Source organism: Telmatherina bonti (assembly GCF_933228915.1).
Source record: "Telmatherina bonti genome assembly, chromosome: 21".
NCBI classification, from domain to species: Eukaryota; Metazoa; Chordata; class Actinopteri; order Atheriniformes; family Telmatherinidae; genus Telmatherina; species Telmatherina bonti.
In genome coordinates this window covers 14,011,265-14,031,834 of record NC_136630.1, presented here as the reverse complement: position 1 = coordinate 14,031,834, position 20,570 = coordinate 14,011,265, and the positions used below count along the sequence as shown (strand labels likewise).

The 20,570-nt window shown below is 39.4% G+C and overlaps 1 protein-coding gene across 1 annotated transcript in view; it reads left to right on the top strand.

Moving 5' to 3' along the window:
* The window catches only part of LOC306771889 (adenosine kinase-like), a 119,765-nt gene that overhangs the window by 87,510 nt on the left and 11,685 nt on the right, over positions 1-20,570 (top strand). Inside the window, exons 6-7 of the mRNA XM_079261211.1 lie at positions 15,099-15,134; positions 19,647-19,761. Coding sequence (XP_079117337.1) covers positions 15,099-15,134; positions 19,647-19,761 — 151 coding nt within the window. The remainder of the gene's footprint in view (positions 1-15,098; positions 15,135-19,646; positions 19,762-20,570) is intronic.

Below are 20,570 nucleotides of genomic sequence, written 5' to 3'. Positions count from 1 at the left end.
TTTTTTTTTCTCCTTCTTTCAAAAGGTGTCAGAGCCAGAAAGGTTGGAAACTACTTCACTCAGTCATATAAAGTGTCGCTGCAATTAACCCATCAGTCTTTCTGCGTATATAGGAAGAGTGTTGAATCAGCGGAGAAGAAGAATGGCCTCTCTGACACTGCTCTGTTTTTCCTGGCCGCCTGTTTGCGAGTCATGGTACTTTGGGAGCCAGCATGGCTCCACCAGAGGAGTCCGGCTAACCACTGTAATTGTGCCGTGCCGAAGCCGCCTTCCTCAGCCTGGGACTGAACCATGAAATATTTGAAAATGTCGGGGTTAAGAGAGAGGGGTCGTTGGCAGTGCAACGTGAATTGTGAGACCATAGAGCATCTTTAACAAGGAGGCAAATAGGAAGCCAGCCCATCGGGCAGCGGGGGCACGCGGTGAAAGCCGCTGAAGGAGAATAATTACGGATGTAAGAGGAGATATTGCACGGGGAGCAGATCAATAGTGCCCACCTTCTGCTGGCGTTTAGATGAGTATATTTCTGTCCCAGCAGGAGAGAATGCAGGCTATAAGCTTGTTGGTTGAGGGACTCGCTGAAGTTTAAACACCGGCGAGCCTTCCAGATACTCTTACAATCCTGAGTCCTGTCCTGCTCCCAAATCACTGTTGCTTAGAGTTTGGCTGGGGGGGAGTTGGCGGTTGGACTGGCCTTTGTCTGCTCATGATTGTATTCCCACAGCCCAGACTATACAGTCGTGTTTTCCAGTGTCGTTTGGAGGGCTATCCTGTTCTCGTCATGTTTAGAAAAAATATGAAGAAGCGGACAACAAAGACGCAATCTGCAAACATTATCTACTGACTCTTGTAGCAATGTTTCTGTGGCGTGCATAGCTAAACCCAAGTCTCAATCTGTCTGTTGTTTTTATTTAACGTGAATGAAACCGTGGTTTCCACTGTTTTATGATGGAAGTATCATGCCAGGTAGGTCATCTACAAGCGTCGTGTTATTTTACTCTCTGGGATGATGGGGGGCCCCTACCCATCTGGCACACGGCCATTTTATGCCACACAAATAGATAATACACTGAAACTCATCTCATCTGCTATATGGTGAATTTATCCACGCAAAGCTTTCATGTCCCCTGTGCACACAAATGGTTTGAATTATTCTGAGGGCTTTCTTCTTTTTTTTTCTCTCTCCTTTTTTTTTTTCCATCATCTAAGGCATGCAAGTCTCTCCAGCACAGATCTTTGTTTCTCATTAGGAGGTAAATAGAGCAGGCCAAATGCTCACATGTTTATTATACACAGGAGGACATGGTCACTGTTCTCAACAGTTCTCTACAGAAACAAAGCTGTATGCTTTCTTGACCTTTGCTTGCTGCAGCTTCAACCAAATGTTTGTTGAATTTACTGGATAATAAGCTGAGGGAGACTGAAGGACTGAAAGGAAGTACGGCTCGACCTCATTCAAAGCTTGTGTGTCAGATTCTTCAACAAAAAAGCAATTTTTATCAGATTGAAAAATGAATCTATAACCATAATCAACCTTCACACGTCATTATTTGAAGCAGATTTTTTAAAACATCTGCTTCACCCACAAACAAGTAGTCCTGCTCATAATCAAACAAAGCAGGAGGAAAACAAGAGATTAACCAAACTGGATCAAGCAAATATCATAAACTGCATTGCATTATAATGTAAACATTTACCATAGCAGAAAAGGGGGAAAATAAAAAGCAGTTTCAGACTCTCAGGACACGATAAGTATTTGCTTGCATAATCCGAAATCCTTCTTAGGAAAATAACTGCAAAATAATGATTAAATTTCAAAACATAACCATATTTTATACATAAGATTTACTTGTTTCATAAATAACCATTTGTCAGATTCTGAAATTGTTATGTTCTGGTTTTTCCAAAGGCGTAAAAAAAAAAAAAAACTAAAAATGTCATAAATTGACCCTGTTACAACTTCTTCATATTGTTATTATGCAGGATGTCATCGCTGGTGAAGAAAATAAGTTTTCAAGACCTTCAGATGCAGGATAATAACGAGAGGACTCCAAGGCAGCCTAAGTTTCTGACGCACCCACACTTATTATTTTCCGTGGCTCGGATTGTTTGATAAATTGATATATCGACCCTGAAAAATGTGTCTCAAACACTGAAGTCAAGAGTGCAATTTCATTTCTTTTATGCCGTACACGTAAGAAAGATCCTCTTTCTGTGGAAAGATTTAATTAAGTGGACCTTGATCAAACAGACTTAATAAATAAAACTTTGTGTAGCAAATGTTAAAGTTAGCTTAAGGAGTAAAATAAGTTCTCGGTTGTGTTGGCAGCTTGTATTTTCTTCAGTGCAAGAAGTTGTTCAGTGTTCATATTATTTCTTGACTTCAGTCAACAAAAATAGGAGTTTAATACATTTTTAGCGTGGACAACTGAGACAAAAATATAGATGGAACTCAGGATATGAGACAACAATCTCTTTAAATACCTGCAAAGATTAAACTGTGCATCAAAGGTGTAATGTGCAAAATTAAAAAAAACAAAAAACATAAAATCACAGCAGAGCAGCACACTTGTAGCCCAGAAATGGCTCATAGACATCAAGATGAAAACCAGTCTTCATTGATCAGATCATATCCCTTGGTTGGAGTCTTTCTAACTAAAGACTGTGTGTGGCTCGAAAATGGCTAGAAAGCTGGAGCTGACACATGCATGGCTGTCCAAAACAAAGCTAGCACAGATCCTTAGCACAGGAAATCTGAGGCAGGCAGAGGTAGAAAGGCTATGCATTGTGGTTTTCATAAGTCGTTTTCTTTGCTGCTGTCTCAAGGTTTAAAATATGGTTGACTGGACTAACACATGCCAGACAAAGACACTGTTCACATGAAATGTAAAGGCGCAACAAAATGAACATGGACAAAGATAAACTTATTTAAAAGGTTCAGAGCAAAAAAAAAAAAAAAAATCTAAAATAAAAAGTCCACCCCCCTCCAGAGGCTGAGACCCAGATCCAAATACATCTGGAATAAAGCGTCTGATGGTCCGACATCAAGAAATCTGAGTGGGCAGAGGGTGGAAAGAAGAAACCAGCTGGAAATTTGAACACAGACAGAGTTATTAGAAGTAGTAAAATGCTGCTGCATTAACTCTGCTTTTTGAGTAAACCAGTTCATTTATCATCAAGCTCGCATCCAGTTACTTAGGAGAGTCAGTTCCTGGTAGTCCGCTGTTGTCTGCTGACCTCTTGTTAGAGCACAGAGGTGAGATGTGTGATAGAGGTCCTCTAGTGCTGATAAAGACATCTGGCTGATAAAGACCCCCCAACACACACATACACACACACACACACACACGTACACAGCTGCTACTGCCACTGTTGCAGCTTCCATCTGCCCCAAAAGACTAGCTGAATGGCTGTCTGGTCATTCTTGCTCCATCTGAGGTTACATCCTCTGATCAGAGCCCCCAATGCAAACCCTGCTTTCTTATGCTGAGATCACTATCAGCCAAGATATTTATGTACTGCACATGTTTCCGATTGTTTAACCTTTAGACCTGTGTTGGGGGTGCTGCTGGTGTCCCAGTGGGCTTGCTGTGGAGACCTCTCTCCTGCCCTTGTAGGCAGACTGAGCAAGATAGGAGCAGAGGTTGGTTCTGTAAGTGTATAATGGAGAAAATGCTAAATTGATAATTGGGGATATAAGCTACTTTTGCATTTGCTTCTTAGTTCAGATGCTCTAGAAATGTATGTATATTGCTTTATTTCTTCATCTCTCTCTCTCTCTTTATATATGTATAGATATAGATCCACATATATATCTATATATATCTATATATAGATATTTATCTAAATATATAGAGATATATAGATATATATAAACATTTTTCTTTTTGCAACAGTTTTCATGTGGCGTACATACCTACTGAATTGACATGGTTTGATGTTCCGAATGCTCAAGTGTATGTTTGGCAATGTGATAAAATTTCTCCCATATTGGCAGATATTTACTATCAGTTTGCAGTTTCATTCTCCAAGAGTCAGAAAAATGCACAAGAAATCGATTCTCTAAGCTCAGCATTGATCCACACAATCACAATTGAGACTGAGCAACTCTGTAAAACCTGATTTAATACACAACAATTACAAAAACATCACTTCTGTTGTTTAGACTTACTTTCTAATAAACATAACACAACAAAATCCATCTTGACAGAACATTATATTGTTAACAGAATGCACTGGACATGAGCAGAAATCAAACTTCATAGCGCGATGGTGATGCAGACAATAGCAGCCGTCTCTCCATTGGGGCCCATAATAATAATCATAACACTTTTCTATTGATTCTAAGGGAATAACTGTCCATTCTTCAATCAGTGCTGCATGTACATAGTATTTTTTCTCAGGTTTGAAGTGCTGCTGTATACACCAGCTCAGCAAATCTCACATATTTTCATATGAGTTGTAGCTTTGACCTTCCAGTGGGATAAGAAGCACATTTGAGGTTAGTTGTTATGGCATATTAAAGCCACTTGTGGTAAAACATTGTTGAACCTTTTGCAGTAAGCCTTTGAGTAACAATTTCAGCTTCAAGGTTAGTGTGCAAATATATAACACAATATTGCATGTTGAATATTTTATTGTGGAGCCATATGAGGCAAATTAGCTGATACAAACTCCCAGCATGATACTGGCCTCACTACGTCAGCCAGTACCTGAATGCATGTACCTCGCATTCTCTCTGCAATACACACTTGTTCATTCACGTTGAAAGGTCACACGTCAGTCAATGTTACATCACCACAATCTGTGACAAGATAATAGTTCAGGGCCAGGTTATAAATGACACGAAGGATGACATGAATTTGCCGATCCTAATACGAGTAATCACATGTGACTCACTCAGCAGCAGTCTCTGTCTTCTTGTATGTTGCTGAAGGCACACAGTTATGAAGTCTTTGATATTCATTAACCTGGATGTGTTTCGTCTGTTCAGGCCAACCTACAAAAGAATAATTCCTCTGTGGTTTGGTCAACATTGGTGTTGTGCAAACACATGAAAATAATGTCATTTTACCTTGCCTTTACAGGCAATGGACCGTATAATTTTTTTTTTTTTTAAAAAGGATCAAATTGTTTGTCATCTCACTGTGGCAAAGCATATCCTGGATGCAATCTGTTTGTTGTCAGTAAGGCAAGATGGGAGAAATTAGCTTTTTTCGTTTTTGGCTTTTCCTGCAGAGAACATATAAAAAATCTTTGTATTAAAAGAGTGAGAGTGTGCTTTTAAATTCTGTGAGTATAAGTCTCTAAAGTTACTCCAGCTTTCAAAAACACTGCAGCTTATTCTCTTGAAGCACTGCAGCTGCACGGCAATGAGAACAAATTGACTTACTTTAGACTCTACCACAACACATCCACCCTGGCAGCACTTTCACCACAGAAAAGCCTGCCACACAAAGCGCACAGAACATTACTGGAAAGAACCATATGCACTGCAGTATGTGTTGACTGTGCATTTGTGCCAAGTTATTTGTACATTATCTATATATAGTATGGAATATTCAAACCCAATTCTCAGGAAATAAAAGGGACACTAGAAAATGTAAGTATAAACACAAGACAGGGATTTACAGATCTCTTAGACCCATATTTTAGAAGTATTTAGTAAAACATAAACTACATATTGGATGTTGAAATTGAGACATTTTAACTTTTTATGGAAAACACCTTTTTTATTAAATGGCACTAATATGTTTCGAGAATAAGTTGTAACTGGGGACCAAAAGGCAGCAAAAATATTTGGCACAAATAAAAAAAATAAAAACTTTGACAACTAATAGTATTGGAAAGAGTTCAGTAATATGGCTGGGTATAAAAGGAGCTTTCAAAGAGGCAGAGCCTTGCAGATGTAAATATTGGCAGAAATTCACCATTTTGCAGGAACTGTTTTCAGAAAATACTTCTCAATGTAAAACTACAAAGACTTTGAAGATCACACCATCTACAGTGTATAATGCCATCAAATGTTTCAGGGAATAAGGAGGAATGGAGGTCAAAACTGGAAGCTTGTGACCATTTGGACGTCAGTGTTGCATTAGAAACGGGCACAAGTCTCTACTGGAAATCGTGGACTGAAACATGTCCAGAAATGACTGTCTTTGAACACAGTTCATCTTGCCATACACAAATGCAGGTTAAAGCTCCATCATGCAAAGCAAAAAACATATGTGGTCATGATCCAGAAATGCCAACATTGTTTCTGGGCCAAAGATTATTTAAAATGGTCAGAGGAATCAAACTTTGAGCACCACGGATGCTGTGTTCACATCATAGACTGTATAAATTTGGACAGAGCCTCCATGATGCGACCTGTAGGTTTCTGATGAGCTGCATTGAAGCTCATGGGGCAGTTCCCACCATCACCATCTTAGCAGTGCCGTTGCTCCTGGTTGAGCTGAGAGGGGGGGTATGAGCGTGGGGGGTGGATGATTGACATCTATTAAATTCTGACCTGTCTGTAGATAAGAGCTAACTTGGAGCTAACGGCAGCTAACCAGCCAGCAGAAGTAGGCAGGCTAAAGATAAGTCGGCTAAAAACTGCAGTTGCGCTACATTCTGACTTCTTGCAGCCGGATATTGGCTACCTGTCAATCAAAAGGACATGGGAGTCAATAGAGATTTGCTCTGTTATGGAGCCATCTCAGAGAGGAGGAGGAAGGAACTGCAAATTTTAGCACTTCCGCATAGGTTTGTCTTTTAACTGGCAGAGGTTGCCGATTGGTTCAAACACAACAAAGTCTGTATCTGTGATAGTTTGGGGTTGCATCAGTGCTTATGGGGCGGGCGACTTACATACATTTGCGAAGGTTCCATTAATGCAATATGCTCCCATTCAGGCAACGTCTCTTTCATAGAAGGCCTTGTAGGTTTCAGCAAGACAATGCAAAGTTGTTAAAAGGCAACACAAAGAAGGTTTATTTGTATAGCACATTCATTTACAAGACAATTCAGCATGCTGTGTTCATAAAAACATTAAAGCAAAGTGCAGAGAACAAGTGAAATGTTTAAAAGAAAAAGAAAGTGATTAGATGAAAAGAGGGAATAAAAATGCTTCAAATAAAAATGATGGTGTGAGGAATTAACAGTTACTTTGATAAAAGGCAGCAAATACATTTGTTAATGTTCTACTGGATTTAAAATATGGGTTTATGAGGTCTGAAAATCATTTCATTTTGTTTTAATTTACCGTCACAACTTTTTTTTTTTTTTTTTATAATTGGGGTTTTATAGAAACAAACAGATAATCTGAATACTCGATCAAATTCAGTATTGGAAAGAAAAGCAGGTGATCAGCACAACACCTGTTCATATTACAGATGAAATTGCAGTTTGCGTTGCGTAGCAGTGCGGTAAATGGTGAACACAGCTTGAGGCAAGCAAAGAAATTTGACAGAAGTTCAGGATTAATAGTTTTTATGCACTACAGAAGGGGATGCATGTAAATGTGCTGTTATTAGTGTGACATCTGGTGAATGGTAATTATTATTTTTTTATCATAGTTAACAGATCTTTTTTCTTTGTGTGTGTGTATGCGAGTGCTTTGCTTCAAGGCAGTAAAAATCCCAGCTAAACGCCCTGGCTAGCCCTTGTATGGAACCTGACTAAACAGCCTTTGAGAGACAGATGTAAATTGTCCAGTTAGAAAAGAAATAGCATATATGATTTCATTCAAATGTGAAAACAAAAGTATAAAGCTTCCCACTTAATGGCTCCATAAAAACCTGAGTGAAACACCATCAGTTGTTGAGTAAATTCCCAGAGGCAGTAAAGGCGACTCCTTCCTCTCAGGAGTGTGTTGCTCCTCCGTGTGTTTACCCTCATGTTTGTGGCATGTCATGCTTGAGCACAATTGCTGCATTCTCCTGGGAGCTTCAGGAGGGCTCAGCACAGCTGATTTATTCCTCTTAATCTGTCCGGCTCAGAAGCAGGCAACCGCCTTCATTCCACCCAGCACACTTCTATCAGCTTGCATGATCATATTAATAATCACCTGCAGTTGTTATCAGTTCACATATCTTTGAGGGGGACAGCTTCCTGACGTCCACAAGGACACGCATTTGCTACCTAATTCCATGTAAAGAGAGCCGACAGTCATCTCTGATGCGGTCACCATGATTAGTTATTCAATCTCCACCCTTTGACGTACACTGCGCTAATCTGATTGGAAACACTTAAGTTGAATGCCAGATGTTTTGCTGGTTATTTATGAAAGCTGTGTAATGTTTCATGCTAGCATGCAGGAAACAAGGAAAATATGCCATTTGGCTTTGTTACATGCAACTGCAAGTAGTGATGATTGGCAGGATTATTTAACATGTCATGTCCCAGACATGCTTAGTTTAGTTTAAAAGTGAGTGATTTGTCATTTTGTACTAATAGTTTCTCTCCTTAAATGTGCACACTTTCAAAGCTACTTTTTTTTTAAATTTTATTTTCATCTTCTAAATTAATTCTTTGAGAATTTGATGTCTTTGAAACAAATTCTTATTGAAACTCGCAGAAAGGCAGATGGAAAAAAAAAACAAAAAAAAACGTTTGTTGTAAATAGCTTGTCAGGGCTACACTCCCACAGTATTGTAACACCTCCACCCCTCAACACACAGTGTCAAATACTATTCAATTCCTGGATCTGCCTCAGCTTGGGCTAACACAGTCAAGCAAATGCTTATTTTCTGAATGGCCTGGGGGAGTTACACTTTTCAGCTTATCAGCATTTATTAACCTTAGCACTGAGGTTTGCTCTTTGATTTAGATTCTTCTGGAAACACTGAAATTGGATTTTTTTTTCTTTTTTCCCTTGACTCAATTCTGCTGTGACATATGCTCAACAACTTGTTACACGGCAGAGAAAAACATCAGTGCTTGTTACTTGGAATGTTTTATATTAAGAGCCTGCTTGAGTTTTAGTCTAATCTGCAGACAGGCTTTAACGAAAAACTGTTGACTGTAATGATCATTTATCAGCTAAAGATCCAAGAATATACATCAGGAGTTGGTAGGTACCCAAAAAAGAGGAATTATTTGATATTCTCTTGATGCACAAATCCAGTAACATATGACATATTGTTTTGTGATGCCAGAAAACATGAGTTAATCTAGGTTTTTTTTTTTCAACTGAATGTGCAATTAGCCCTGCAATGGACTGGCGAGCTGTCCAGGGTGTACTCTGCCTTTCCCCCAAAGACTGCTGAGATAGGCTCCAGCTTCCCCGCAACCCTGCCTAGGACTGAGTGGTTAGGATAATGAATGAATGAATGAATAAATGAATGAATGTGCAATTAATGATATAACCTATTTAAAGGGGGAAAAAAACTGTGCAGTCAAGTGGGAGTATGAGGTTAAAGTGGAATATTATATATAACATGAGATATTATACCCAAGAAACTTGGTAGAGTTTGGGGTCACACTCCAACAAAAACATAAACAACAAAAGTGTTTATATCCTGTGAATGTTTTAGGGAAACAACTTCAGCAGGGAGTTGTCCGTGATTAGGGTTTCCTGTTGGAAAAGAACGTCATTCTAACATTGAATTTATTGCAGCACTAAAACCTCTTTCTGCTGTGTAAAAAGTCTTACATTCGTGCAATTCATCCAATTCAATTAAGTTTGTATATCAGTACCAAGAAAGACTTGGCAGTGTGTAATCATGACCGTGTGTTGAGGTTACAGTTAAGTCACAGGACAGCAGCCAATATTCTGATCTTCAGCACACACCCAGATGTCAAGTCCATAGAGTCATCAGAGTCTGGTCATCCAGTTGATAAAAAGGCAAACAGAGATAATTGGATCATTGAGAGCTTGTTTCACAACAATAGCCATCACATTCCACCCAGCAGTCAAGCTCAGGGGAGGGTGACAGAGGGGAAGCAACCAATCACAAGGTCAGTGACCATCCACTTCCACTGCACACTACGAGCAACAGACTGATTGGAAGATTATTAGTTTTATATAGGAAGCGTACAGCAAGCAAGCTATGCTGTGTGATTTCAGTTTAATGTAACAGATTTACATTGAGCATATGGCATTCAGTACATGCAGGTTAATTCCTAAAAAGTGGAAAATGTGGACGTTAGGGTTTTGGGAGTTGCACCTCGTCCGGCTGTAGCTGGCCAACCAATACAACAGTGTCACAAATTTTTGGGTTTGGCATTAGTCCTAACCTCAACCTAAACCTCCTTCAGTTTACTTTACTTAAGCTACCTCTTCTGACAGGAAGTAAACTTGATTTACTTTTACTGGCAAAATGGAGGGATACATTGTGTGTTTCATTTATGATAGAATAGGACTTTCATTGGCAACTAACTTACTTTTTAAACTTAAATAGCCCTTTTTCTTCATAACTCAGAAAACCTAACTATACAGCTATGGTAATGTTACTTTAAAATGAAATGGCTGATATTCATCTATATGATTTCTTGTTTAACTGAGCCGAACAAAGCATTAGAGCACCTGTAGTACTAATGTATAGAGCATTTTGATATGAAGGATTGGCACAATTTATTTTCAAACTGGGAGCTGTTGCTTCAAAACCTGGACAAAAGCTCAGATAACCATTCAAAAGACAAATTGTACCAGTTGAAATCTCTATGTGAGGCACAAATTAGATGTGCTTCATAGTTTTTAAAAATTTGACTAGCGTGCAAAAGCTTACTTTGTCATTTCATCTGGTAAATTTGCAGTAACATAAGCAAGTAATCAGTTATTAAATGTAACATGTCTTTTGAATTTATGCCAGTCATTTTTCACTTTTAAGAATTGTTATTTAACAGTGCATCATGTGTTAAAACATGTAAGTCGATACAGTCGAGAGAAATTCACTGAGCTTATCCAATATGCTCTGTATGTCTGTACTGAGCCAGCTCGGCTCCTGTCATTTATAGTGTCAAGAAAACCAAAATGTAGCTTTTCAAACTGCCCTTTGCATGAAGTGTATGTTTCCTCTTTGATATTGCTTGGCAAGAAATTATACCCCCCCTCCCTCCCGTCAACTGGGCTCTGGATTATTAGCTTAAGCTCTCTAAAAATATCTTTTTGACTGTTTAAGCCTGTGACAGCAGCAACATCTCACACATTCTGATCGTTTTATATTAACTATGTCTGCAGAGGGCTCATGCGTTCAACCCGTTTTGTTGTTTTTTCTTTTACCTTGTTTGCCCAAAAACAAAGAAGGCTTAGAACTCGCAGGCCCTAAAATCTGCAATACTCCTCTACCTTTTTGGAATCCGACTCCGCAGCAGATCATTAAAGGCGAGTGTGCAATCACAGCAATCTCAGAACAAACGAGACGCTGTTCTGAGCGGGAGAGGATTTTGCCCAGATGTCATCTGAAGCACTTGTTATTGTTGCAACAGCTGTAGGAGCACATGGGACGTCATTTGAAAACCGTCTACCACAACATACCACAACAGCACATGTCAAACATGAAACATACAGCCTGAAATATAGGATTTCTGAATGTTATAGCTGTAAGCTCCTTAAGGAATCGGGACTTTAATTGCCTGCCTGTTCTGTTTTATTGGCTTCTATTTGTAGTCTCAGTAATTGCAGATTTACCATCATACAACATTTATTAGACCAATATATTGGGTTTAGCTAAGCTTACATTACAAATATTTGTGATGTAAGGATTCATAGTTACTCAGAGAAATTAATAAATACCTAAAAAGGATTACAGTGTACTCATGTGGCTCATAGACATTGCTTCAAATATCCTTTCTTCCTACACCCACACCCTCTCAAAAGACTTTTTTTTTTTTAACAAATGGTACAGCTGCTAACTAGAGGGAGATGGAGGGTGAGGTGGAGCCATATGCCGCTCAGCAGCACTTTAGTTATTCTAGCCTTCATTTATGTGTCTCTTAAATCCTTTGATATGAAATATCAGTGTTTTGACAACACATTTTCCAAGCTTCTCTTGTCTCTGCGAGATGCCTCTTGCTTGTCAGTGATTGAATCTTCCTGAGGAGAAAAGTCAATATGTGGTCATAAATAAAGGAAAACAAATGTGAGACCTGAGCCCTCGGTAGACTGAAAAAGGCAAAGCGAGGTGAAAGGAGAAGACTTCTCTACCTGTAATGATTCTTAAACTGCTTCTTGACTATGGCAGCTAATTGTCTAGACTGTGTGTATGTGCAAGCAGGGCGGGCTGATGAATTGACATATTGTTGGTGCTGTGAAGTTGATCCAAGGCAGAGGGGCCATGAGGCTTCCCTCCAGGGACTAGTAACCTTATTGTTCCATGTCACATCCTCCCCTTCTGTTTGAGGACCAGGTTGTCAACCTCTCCCCAAGGTCACACAAACACCAGCCCCCTTTCTGCAGATAATTGGATTATTTAGAATCATAGCTTCAACTTACAGCCCCATTTGAGGTCAGAAGTGAATTTAGTGCATAAGCTTGTCCAGCGTGATTTGTGCCGTATTTCTGAAGTAACAAGAGACATCTTCTTTCATCACCTAAAGGATCATAGCATGACCTTTTTAGCACAAATCACAAAGTGCATGTCAAAACTAACTACAATGGAGAGTTTGTCTTATGTTTACAAGTCATTTTCCTTTTCTGGTTGAGGTATACGTCATTCGCATCAGTTTCTGTGAAATAGGACAATTAAATTAGCAGTGGACCTAGAAAAAGCTCAGTTGTTGATTTATTTATTATTTCAACGTGTTCAAACACATGATGATGCTTTCTGTTTTGGAATATGAATATTTCAATGCCATTCTAGGTGTTGGTTTCCCTGCATTTCTGTTCATGCATATTTTCACAGTAGCACAATTTCCAGACTTTGAAAGAGGACCCAGACTTCTAAATAATGTATTTCTTAAATGTTTGAGAAGCTATCTGTATAGTTTGGGAGTCTTTTATGTATTGTTCAGTTGCTTTTTGTTATTTCATGAACTTAATAGTAATTTATTAACAGTCTAAAATCCCTCTGTTTCCTCATTTTTGCTTCTCTTAACTCTTTTTTTTCCCCACTAATTTACTATAATTATAACCATATTTTGTGGTGTTTCAAATGATGGCCCTCTGTTTAGAAACCACTGGATTATACAACTTACCCACATTCCAGGAATCTGCCTATAAGCCTATATAAGGTGTTTCTAATTACTAATTTGTGGCAGAAACCGATTAAATACATGCCCAAATACCAACAATGTACAGCATGATTTTGGATTAATCCCCTTAGGGAGGGTACAAGAGTTTGCCACATCATAGCATATGGTAACCAGAGGTAACCTGACCTGCCAGATGGTTAGCTGCGTGAAACCATCTGGGAGGTCCTCTGTGGAAATCAGTTGGAAAAGGGGAGTCACTTTAAAAGAATACTTAGCAGGTAAACTCCGCCCAGTTCTGTTTATTTGTATAGTGCCATTTCACAGCAACAATTATTTTGGAGTTCAGTTAAACATTGTTCATTTCAGCCTATCACTCAGATTATGACCATTTAGTTAAACTAAGTTGCATATTGTAATGAAACATGTTATTGGATGAAGGAGCTGTATATCAGTGATAAAGTGTTACAAATGAAGCTAATCACTTACCTAATTTTATAGCTGCCAGGACAGAAGCTGATTGGGCCAAATACGGCTGCAGTATGAAACTAGAAGTCCACTTAAAAAAGAATATTATTTACCACAGTCAAATGCTCTGTTTTGATTTTTTTGTTTATAATTTGGATTTGCAGCAAATTTAAATGGTTATATTATTTACCCAGGCTGCACCTCTACAGTATGTGTCATAAGATCATCTGGGTGGGTTTGCAGATTGTCACTGACATTAAAAAAAAAAAAGCAAAACTAAAAATAGTTAATAAAAAAAATACAAAATTAAATAGAGCTCATTTGGCTTTGTGAAAACTTTTGCCTATTTAGGATAAATGAAGTGTTAATCCACATAATATCCATATCCACATATTTATACTTGCTGATTTTGTTTCTCATTGTGACCAATACCACCTTCACTGTCTATTAGAGCAAGCGTAACATTGTATGTAGTACCACCCACAGAGAGCAGTTTATTTGCTCCAAAGCAGGACTGACCATTTCCAGTGCTGGAGGGCCACTTTCCTGCAGGTTTTAGATATTACCCGGCTTCAACACATCTGGTTCAGATTAATGGATCCTAAGAAAAACTGTGTGGACGTTGACAAGGTGTTGGTGAGATCAAGTGTGTTGCAGCAGGAAAAACATCTATAAGGATAGTGGCCTTTGAAGATCAGAGTTGGAAATCCCTGCTCTACACCAGTTGACAATTTCCTCTTTTTTTTTTGTGCCAAATTTCATAAGTTCAGCTCAGATTCACGACAGTGGTGTGAAGACATTGCCACTGATTTGTTCAAATATTCCAGGGATACTCATTGCAGTCCTACCAGAGCCTCAGTCCAACAGGTTTTCAATGTATTCCTGCTTCAGCACACCTGAATCAAATTAAATGGACCCAACAGCCAATTAAGTCCTGAACAATGTTCCATTAATTTGAGTAAGGTCTGCTGGAGTAGGATTGCACAGAAAACCTGCTGGATTGCGGGCTCTCATAGCACCAGAACCAAGACCTAAAGGTACAGCAAAGATCCTTTTAAAAAGTCAGCACTGATGCGAGGTTTACATGATTATTAGTGATGAAACACAACTTGACTAAAGCTAGATTTGCATCTGTCAGGAGACTAAAGCGACCTTTGGTTTAGTAGTAGAGCAGTATCTGGGATTCCCTCGTACCGGCACATTTTCATGGTTTCAGTGGTTCTTTTAAGCCTGGAGGCTGATGTAGTGTTATCTCACGCTGCTGTGGTAGGATGAGATGATGTCTGGTAATAGTTTAAATGGGTGGGCTTCTTGCCTATTAAATCGGGAGTTGGAGGGCCAACTCAGGTTACTTATTCTCAAGTGACATGTGAAGAGAAGCAGGATGTGTGTGTGTGTGTGTGTGTGTGTGTGTGTGTGTGTGTGTGTGTTTTTCACAACTGTGATGTGACATTGTGCTGTTTAAGTGACTCTGTAATTAACTGCTCATTTGTGTGTGTGTGTTTTATCTTTTCTAGGAGGCGGACACGTTTGCCAAAGAGCTGGGCTTTGAGGTGAGTTGACCAGCAATTGCACAGTAAAAAGATCCTAAAGGTTTATTTTTGCTGATAATGAAGTTCTTTTTGGACAGTGATTGATGTGCTATTATACTCTCCAGGCCTTGCAGCAGTTGCTATGGAAACCTGGCAGTCGTCATGGTTTCTTTGTTCAGCCAGCTCTCTGTTATGACGCACTCTGCTAGGTCTGCACCCAACATCGCCTACAGATGTTATTTATTGAATTTTGAAAAGCCTCTTGGGAAGCTGAGAAGTTGGGCATGGTTTCAAGCCTTTCTCTGCAGGCTTGGGGCTCATCAGGTTGCTTGGTTAAAAATCCTCCTCATTATCTTCATTGCACTAAGGGATGTAACTGTATGTTCTCTCCGCACTGCTATAGCATTACTTCACACCGAAACGCGCTGTAGTGTTTTAATAACCAAATTAAAGCCACCTGTGGTTTTAGATTATGGAAATGAAGATTGCAGTGCTTGTTACCCCTTTAGAATATGTGTTTTAAAGTGGGGGCTGCCTCTTAAGTGTAAAATGAATATTCCCTTAGTCTATTTCTTGCTGCTATTTTGCATATTCCCTGCCTCTCTATTTAAATGCAAAATCAAAAACACAAATAGCCAGCGTGCGTGTGTGTTTCTCCATTTTTTTTTTTTTTCCTTTTTCCTAACATGGGCTCAGGTATTTTAAGTACCATCTCTCTTTCAGAGGTAGGGCTGCCTTGAATATAACTCTGCTCTGTGTGAATAATTGTCATCCAGAATCACTAACGGTGTGATCAACGTGCCTGGAATAGAAATGCAATCCTGATGGCAGTGACAGGTTTAAGAGAGGAGAAGGGATGGGGGGGGGGTGCGGGTCTTACTTGGGGAGGGAAAAAAAAAACACACACAAAGGGCAAAGTGAAGACTCTGCTAGTAGTTACAATTCTTTGACATTTTCTGTGTCAACCTGATTTGGCAGAACAGTCTGTGAAATTGCTTTGGATGAATATGATTTCTCAGATAACACCAGTGGTGTGTACAGTACTCGCTGCATTTTTAGGTGGGTTTGGTTCAAAGATGTTTTCTCCACAGTTGGTTTTTTTTTCACTTTAGTTTCTTTGATAAAAAAAAGAAAACTTTTTACTTTATAAAGCTGGCCTTCATACTTTATTTTAACATTACAAGTTTTCAGATATGTGTACAGAAGCATCTATGAAACTTTGATTACAGTAGGAATGTGTGTATAGGAAATATTGTTACAAATTATAACGCAAAAACTACACTTATGTTATGCTACACTAATAACATTGGTACATAAGTAATTCAGTAAGCCTGCCTTAATGTGTCAAATGTAGTAAATTTGTTGGCAACAGTCGGATTCATGAGCTTTTGAGTCCGTGCTAATCGCTGCTAGTACTACTTTAGTGCAACAATAACTTAAGGTATACTATAGAAATGATGGGAAATCGTGGTTCTTTCAGTCTCTGTTAAATAGTTTTTCCTCCAAAGGTTTCAAATAACTTCAAAGATCTAAAAAGGTACATGTATAGGTAAAATGTCACTCCAAAAATATGCTTTTGACTTCTTTTACTTACATTATGTTGTGTTCTCAGTGGGAATTAATGAATTTGTGTATATATGCAAATTTTACTGAATTTTTTTGTTTTTTTCTCAAATTACATCTTGTCATGTCAGTTTTTGCCAGCTTTAACCAAGTGTGATTAAAAGGGATATTCAATACTGGCTTTTTTTTTTTTTTAACCGATATCTGGAATGCCGATTTTGTCCAACTCTTAAGTTCTGATACCAATATAAACCCATACTGATATTTTTAGAACAGCCTTGTAGAACAAATTCTGCAGATGAATGTTCCTGTGAGAAAATAATAGTCTAACATTTCTTGTCTTGATCAGTAATTTCACATTCAAGCAGATGCAGGTTTATGAAAAAAAGACAAACTTTTATGATCGGAGAACAATCTTGCGTCTTCATTGGCTTAAAGTGATTTTTAACAGTTTTTCTTTCCAACTCTAACTTTCACAATGCTAGAATGTTACCAAAGTATTTTTTTCCATCCATCCATCCATTTTTCTGAGGTGAGGGCAGCAGCTTAGGCAGGGAAGCCCAGACATGTCCGGTGTCTTCCCTTTGACCTCATCCTGGTGAAACATGAACACCTCACCAGCAAGGCACTCCGGAGGTATCATTACCACATGCACTGATACATCTGACCATCTCCTCCGCCATTCTTCCCACACTCATGAACCTCATGCACAACCCCAACAGGGCACACCACTCTTGTCAAGCTCAAAACAAGTATCTCAGATTTGGAGGTGCTTTTCCTCATCAAGTACTTTTACTTTTTCCCTTTTTTCATCATGTACCTAAGTGTTCACTCACACACTGCAAAAACAAACTGAGGTCTGCATTACTTTGCAAACGCTTGATCTTAAAGAAATTCCAGGGTCAAAAGTCACATCAGCAATCCATATAATACCAACCTATTCATTTGTATAAAAAAACACTTATTGACATTGTAAGTGATCAAATTGAACATTTACCCAATATCAAATGTTTATGAAAAGGAATAAACCTTTAATGTTGAAGATCACATGAAGTGTTCTGCAGACATGATGCTATAACAAAAATAACACATAAAACTGGTGTTCTCAGTTCATTTTCAAACAATTTATGGCAAATAAAAATGGTCTAAAATGACACCATCCTATCCCTAATAACTGTATTTTTAGTGATACTTTCCAGCTACAAGATCTTTACATTTTACAAACCAAAGTACAGAGGTGTATTTCTAGAAGCGCTTCGGCCAGTGAGGTGAATTCAAGTCCTGTGTGTAATTTTCAAGTATATCTTTATGAAGGAATATTAATACAATTTAACCCCACTCCCCAAACACAACATAATACACTTTTAATTCATTCTGAAAAACTGTTATCATCATATTATGGATGACTAACAAAAATGACAGCAGCACTTCTTCAGTATAGATACAAGATAAAGAGCTTGTCCTCTCGAACACAGCAATCAGCAGATCTGAGCACAGTCGCCTGATTGTGATCTGTTTCCTTTAAATGCTCAAAGAACTCTCTGCATCACAGCTCTAATTGAATCTCTCCCTTGCAGTGTTTCTCAAGCAGCCTGCAGAGGAGATTATCAGTTTCTTGCTGGCATCAACACAGAAACACAATTTAACACCCTTGTAAAGCTTTCATATTTCACGCTTTGTTGATTTATGTCTGATCAGTCGCCTCACGATCATAAATATCGCCATTTGTCAGTAGTAAACCAAATTGACCGTATCATTTGTCAATCCATTTGTTTTGCACTCACTCTGAAGGCTGTTTTTTCTGTATCATTGTTCCCTGTAGGAAGTTGTCAGGTACGTGTTTGTGACAGGCAAAAGGGAGGACGCAGCCTGTGTGTGTTAGTGTGAACGTGTGTGTGCGCCACTCTCAGCAGCCATGATGCTTACCCTGCCACCTCTGGCCCTCAGAACCCTTCAGCTCCTAAACCTGAGTAGAGCAGCTTTTTATGTCAGTGAACATAAAACCTGGGGGTGACAATGAGGCGAAGCCTTGTGTGGTTTTGCATTCAGTGTCTGGAGGAGTGCTTGTGGTTACATCCAGTCACAGTGACAAATTGCTCTTTTTTTCACCATCGCCTGCTAACAGCTTCAGTATTAACCTCACCATTAGCACTTACTTAGAGTGTTACACCCATTTTTCCTCAGCCCTGGGTCTCCCCGGACCTCTCAGGGCTGATTAAAGGATGTTTGGGAAGCATTTAGAGGTGTAAAAGCTCATTGGTTTGAGTGAGCCAGAGTGGCTGGTAGCATTGGGCTGGAGCCTATCTCTCTGATTACTCCCATAATCACAGTATTTGCTCACCCTGAAGGTTCTCAAGTGTTAGCTTTTGATACAGATGCCAGAGGCGACCATGAGCCCTAATGCTGGCTCCTCAGTGCGCTGCATTACAGAAAAAGCAGTCCACCTCACTGGAAGACGTCGATGAAGACATTCTACCTGCTCAAAGTACATCATGATGAGTTAATAATAAAGTAGCACTGACAGGTGTGGGCTTTTTTTTTTTTTATCCCCCTCATGATCAAAGGCAAGTACTCCGGAGAGCTCTATCGTCTCCAGGCGAGAATATCCATTCTGTGCAGATGCTGAGGAGAGATGGCCTGTTTCGGGAGAACGATACAGTACATGCACCACCTATCCTTTCAGCTCACAGAAGTAGCTTTATCTGACAACAGCATATCTCCACATGCTTATTTTCATCTCACTTAAGGAATATGACACTCTAATATTTCCCAGCCCTCCTGTGGAAGCATCATTGAGCGCTCCTATTGATCCATTTCAAACGAGCCCATCTGGTTTCATTATCACCTGATCTATCTGCTTGGATTGGAAATCTCTGACCTCACTCAGTCACTCTTGTGATCTCTGATTGACTGCTTAGGAATCACTCCCAGTCACCTATTATTCACCTTAGCGCTGTGGTGTTTTTACAGACAGACAACATTGCAGAGATCGCAAAGAAGACCCAAAATCTGCCCAAGGAGAACACAAAGAGACAGCGAGAGGTGGTCTTTACCCAGGGCAAGGACGACACCGTTGCAACTATTGGTATTCCACTCTCGTTTTTTTTTTTTTTTTTTTTTTTTTTGGACTGCTTATCTACACATATTTTCCACTCACAGCCATCCCCTACTTTGGCCCCCTTCACTTAAACCTCATATCTTCAAACTGCAGAGCGCTGCCTCAAATAGATGTGAGATCGCTGACTGAAGAGAGCAGAATGCTATCAGTAATTTCTTTGAACTTAAGCTTCAATATTGACACCAGATGTTGAGAGAAAAAAAAAAAGAATGCTTGCACTACATTCTGTCATTTCAGAGCATAAAAGAAGCGTGGGGGATGCAGAGAGCAGGCATTGATTTGTGAAGTACTTCTAACTTTGTCTTGGACGGACTCCAGGCCAGTCCTCAGCAATTTTTAATGCTTCAACTCTAACATCCTGCCCTCCTTTTCTTTTTTTTTTTTCATCACAAAATGCTGGCAGAGTGACCTTGGAGAGAAGTTGACAGCGCCGGCCCTCAAATCAATCCAGTTTCCTTTGATACAGGGTGTATTAGTTAGTGGGACATTAAAAGGCAGTGTCATCATAACTGAGCAGGGGTTGCAGGTTTAAGCAGTGTGAGGAGAGACGATAGTTTCCGATTACTGCTGGGAGCCTTTGCCTTTGGAGCCACAGGGAGTCTCTCCTCAGTGCCCTTGCAGTTCAGCTCAGACTAGTGGAGCGTGGGGAGAGATGGCCTCAGGTAAAGACTCCAGCATATCACTCATCACTGGGGACTGCAGAGAGCCGCTGCTACAACAGGAGTTTTACGACAGCAGGACACTGTCTTTACACATGTCTGCTGTCCTTAGTTTCA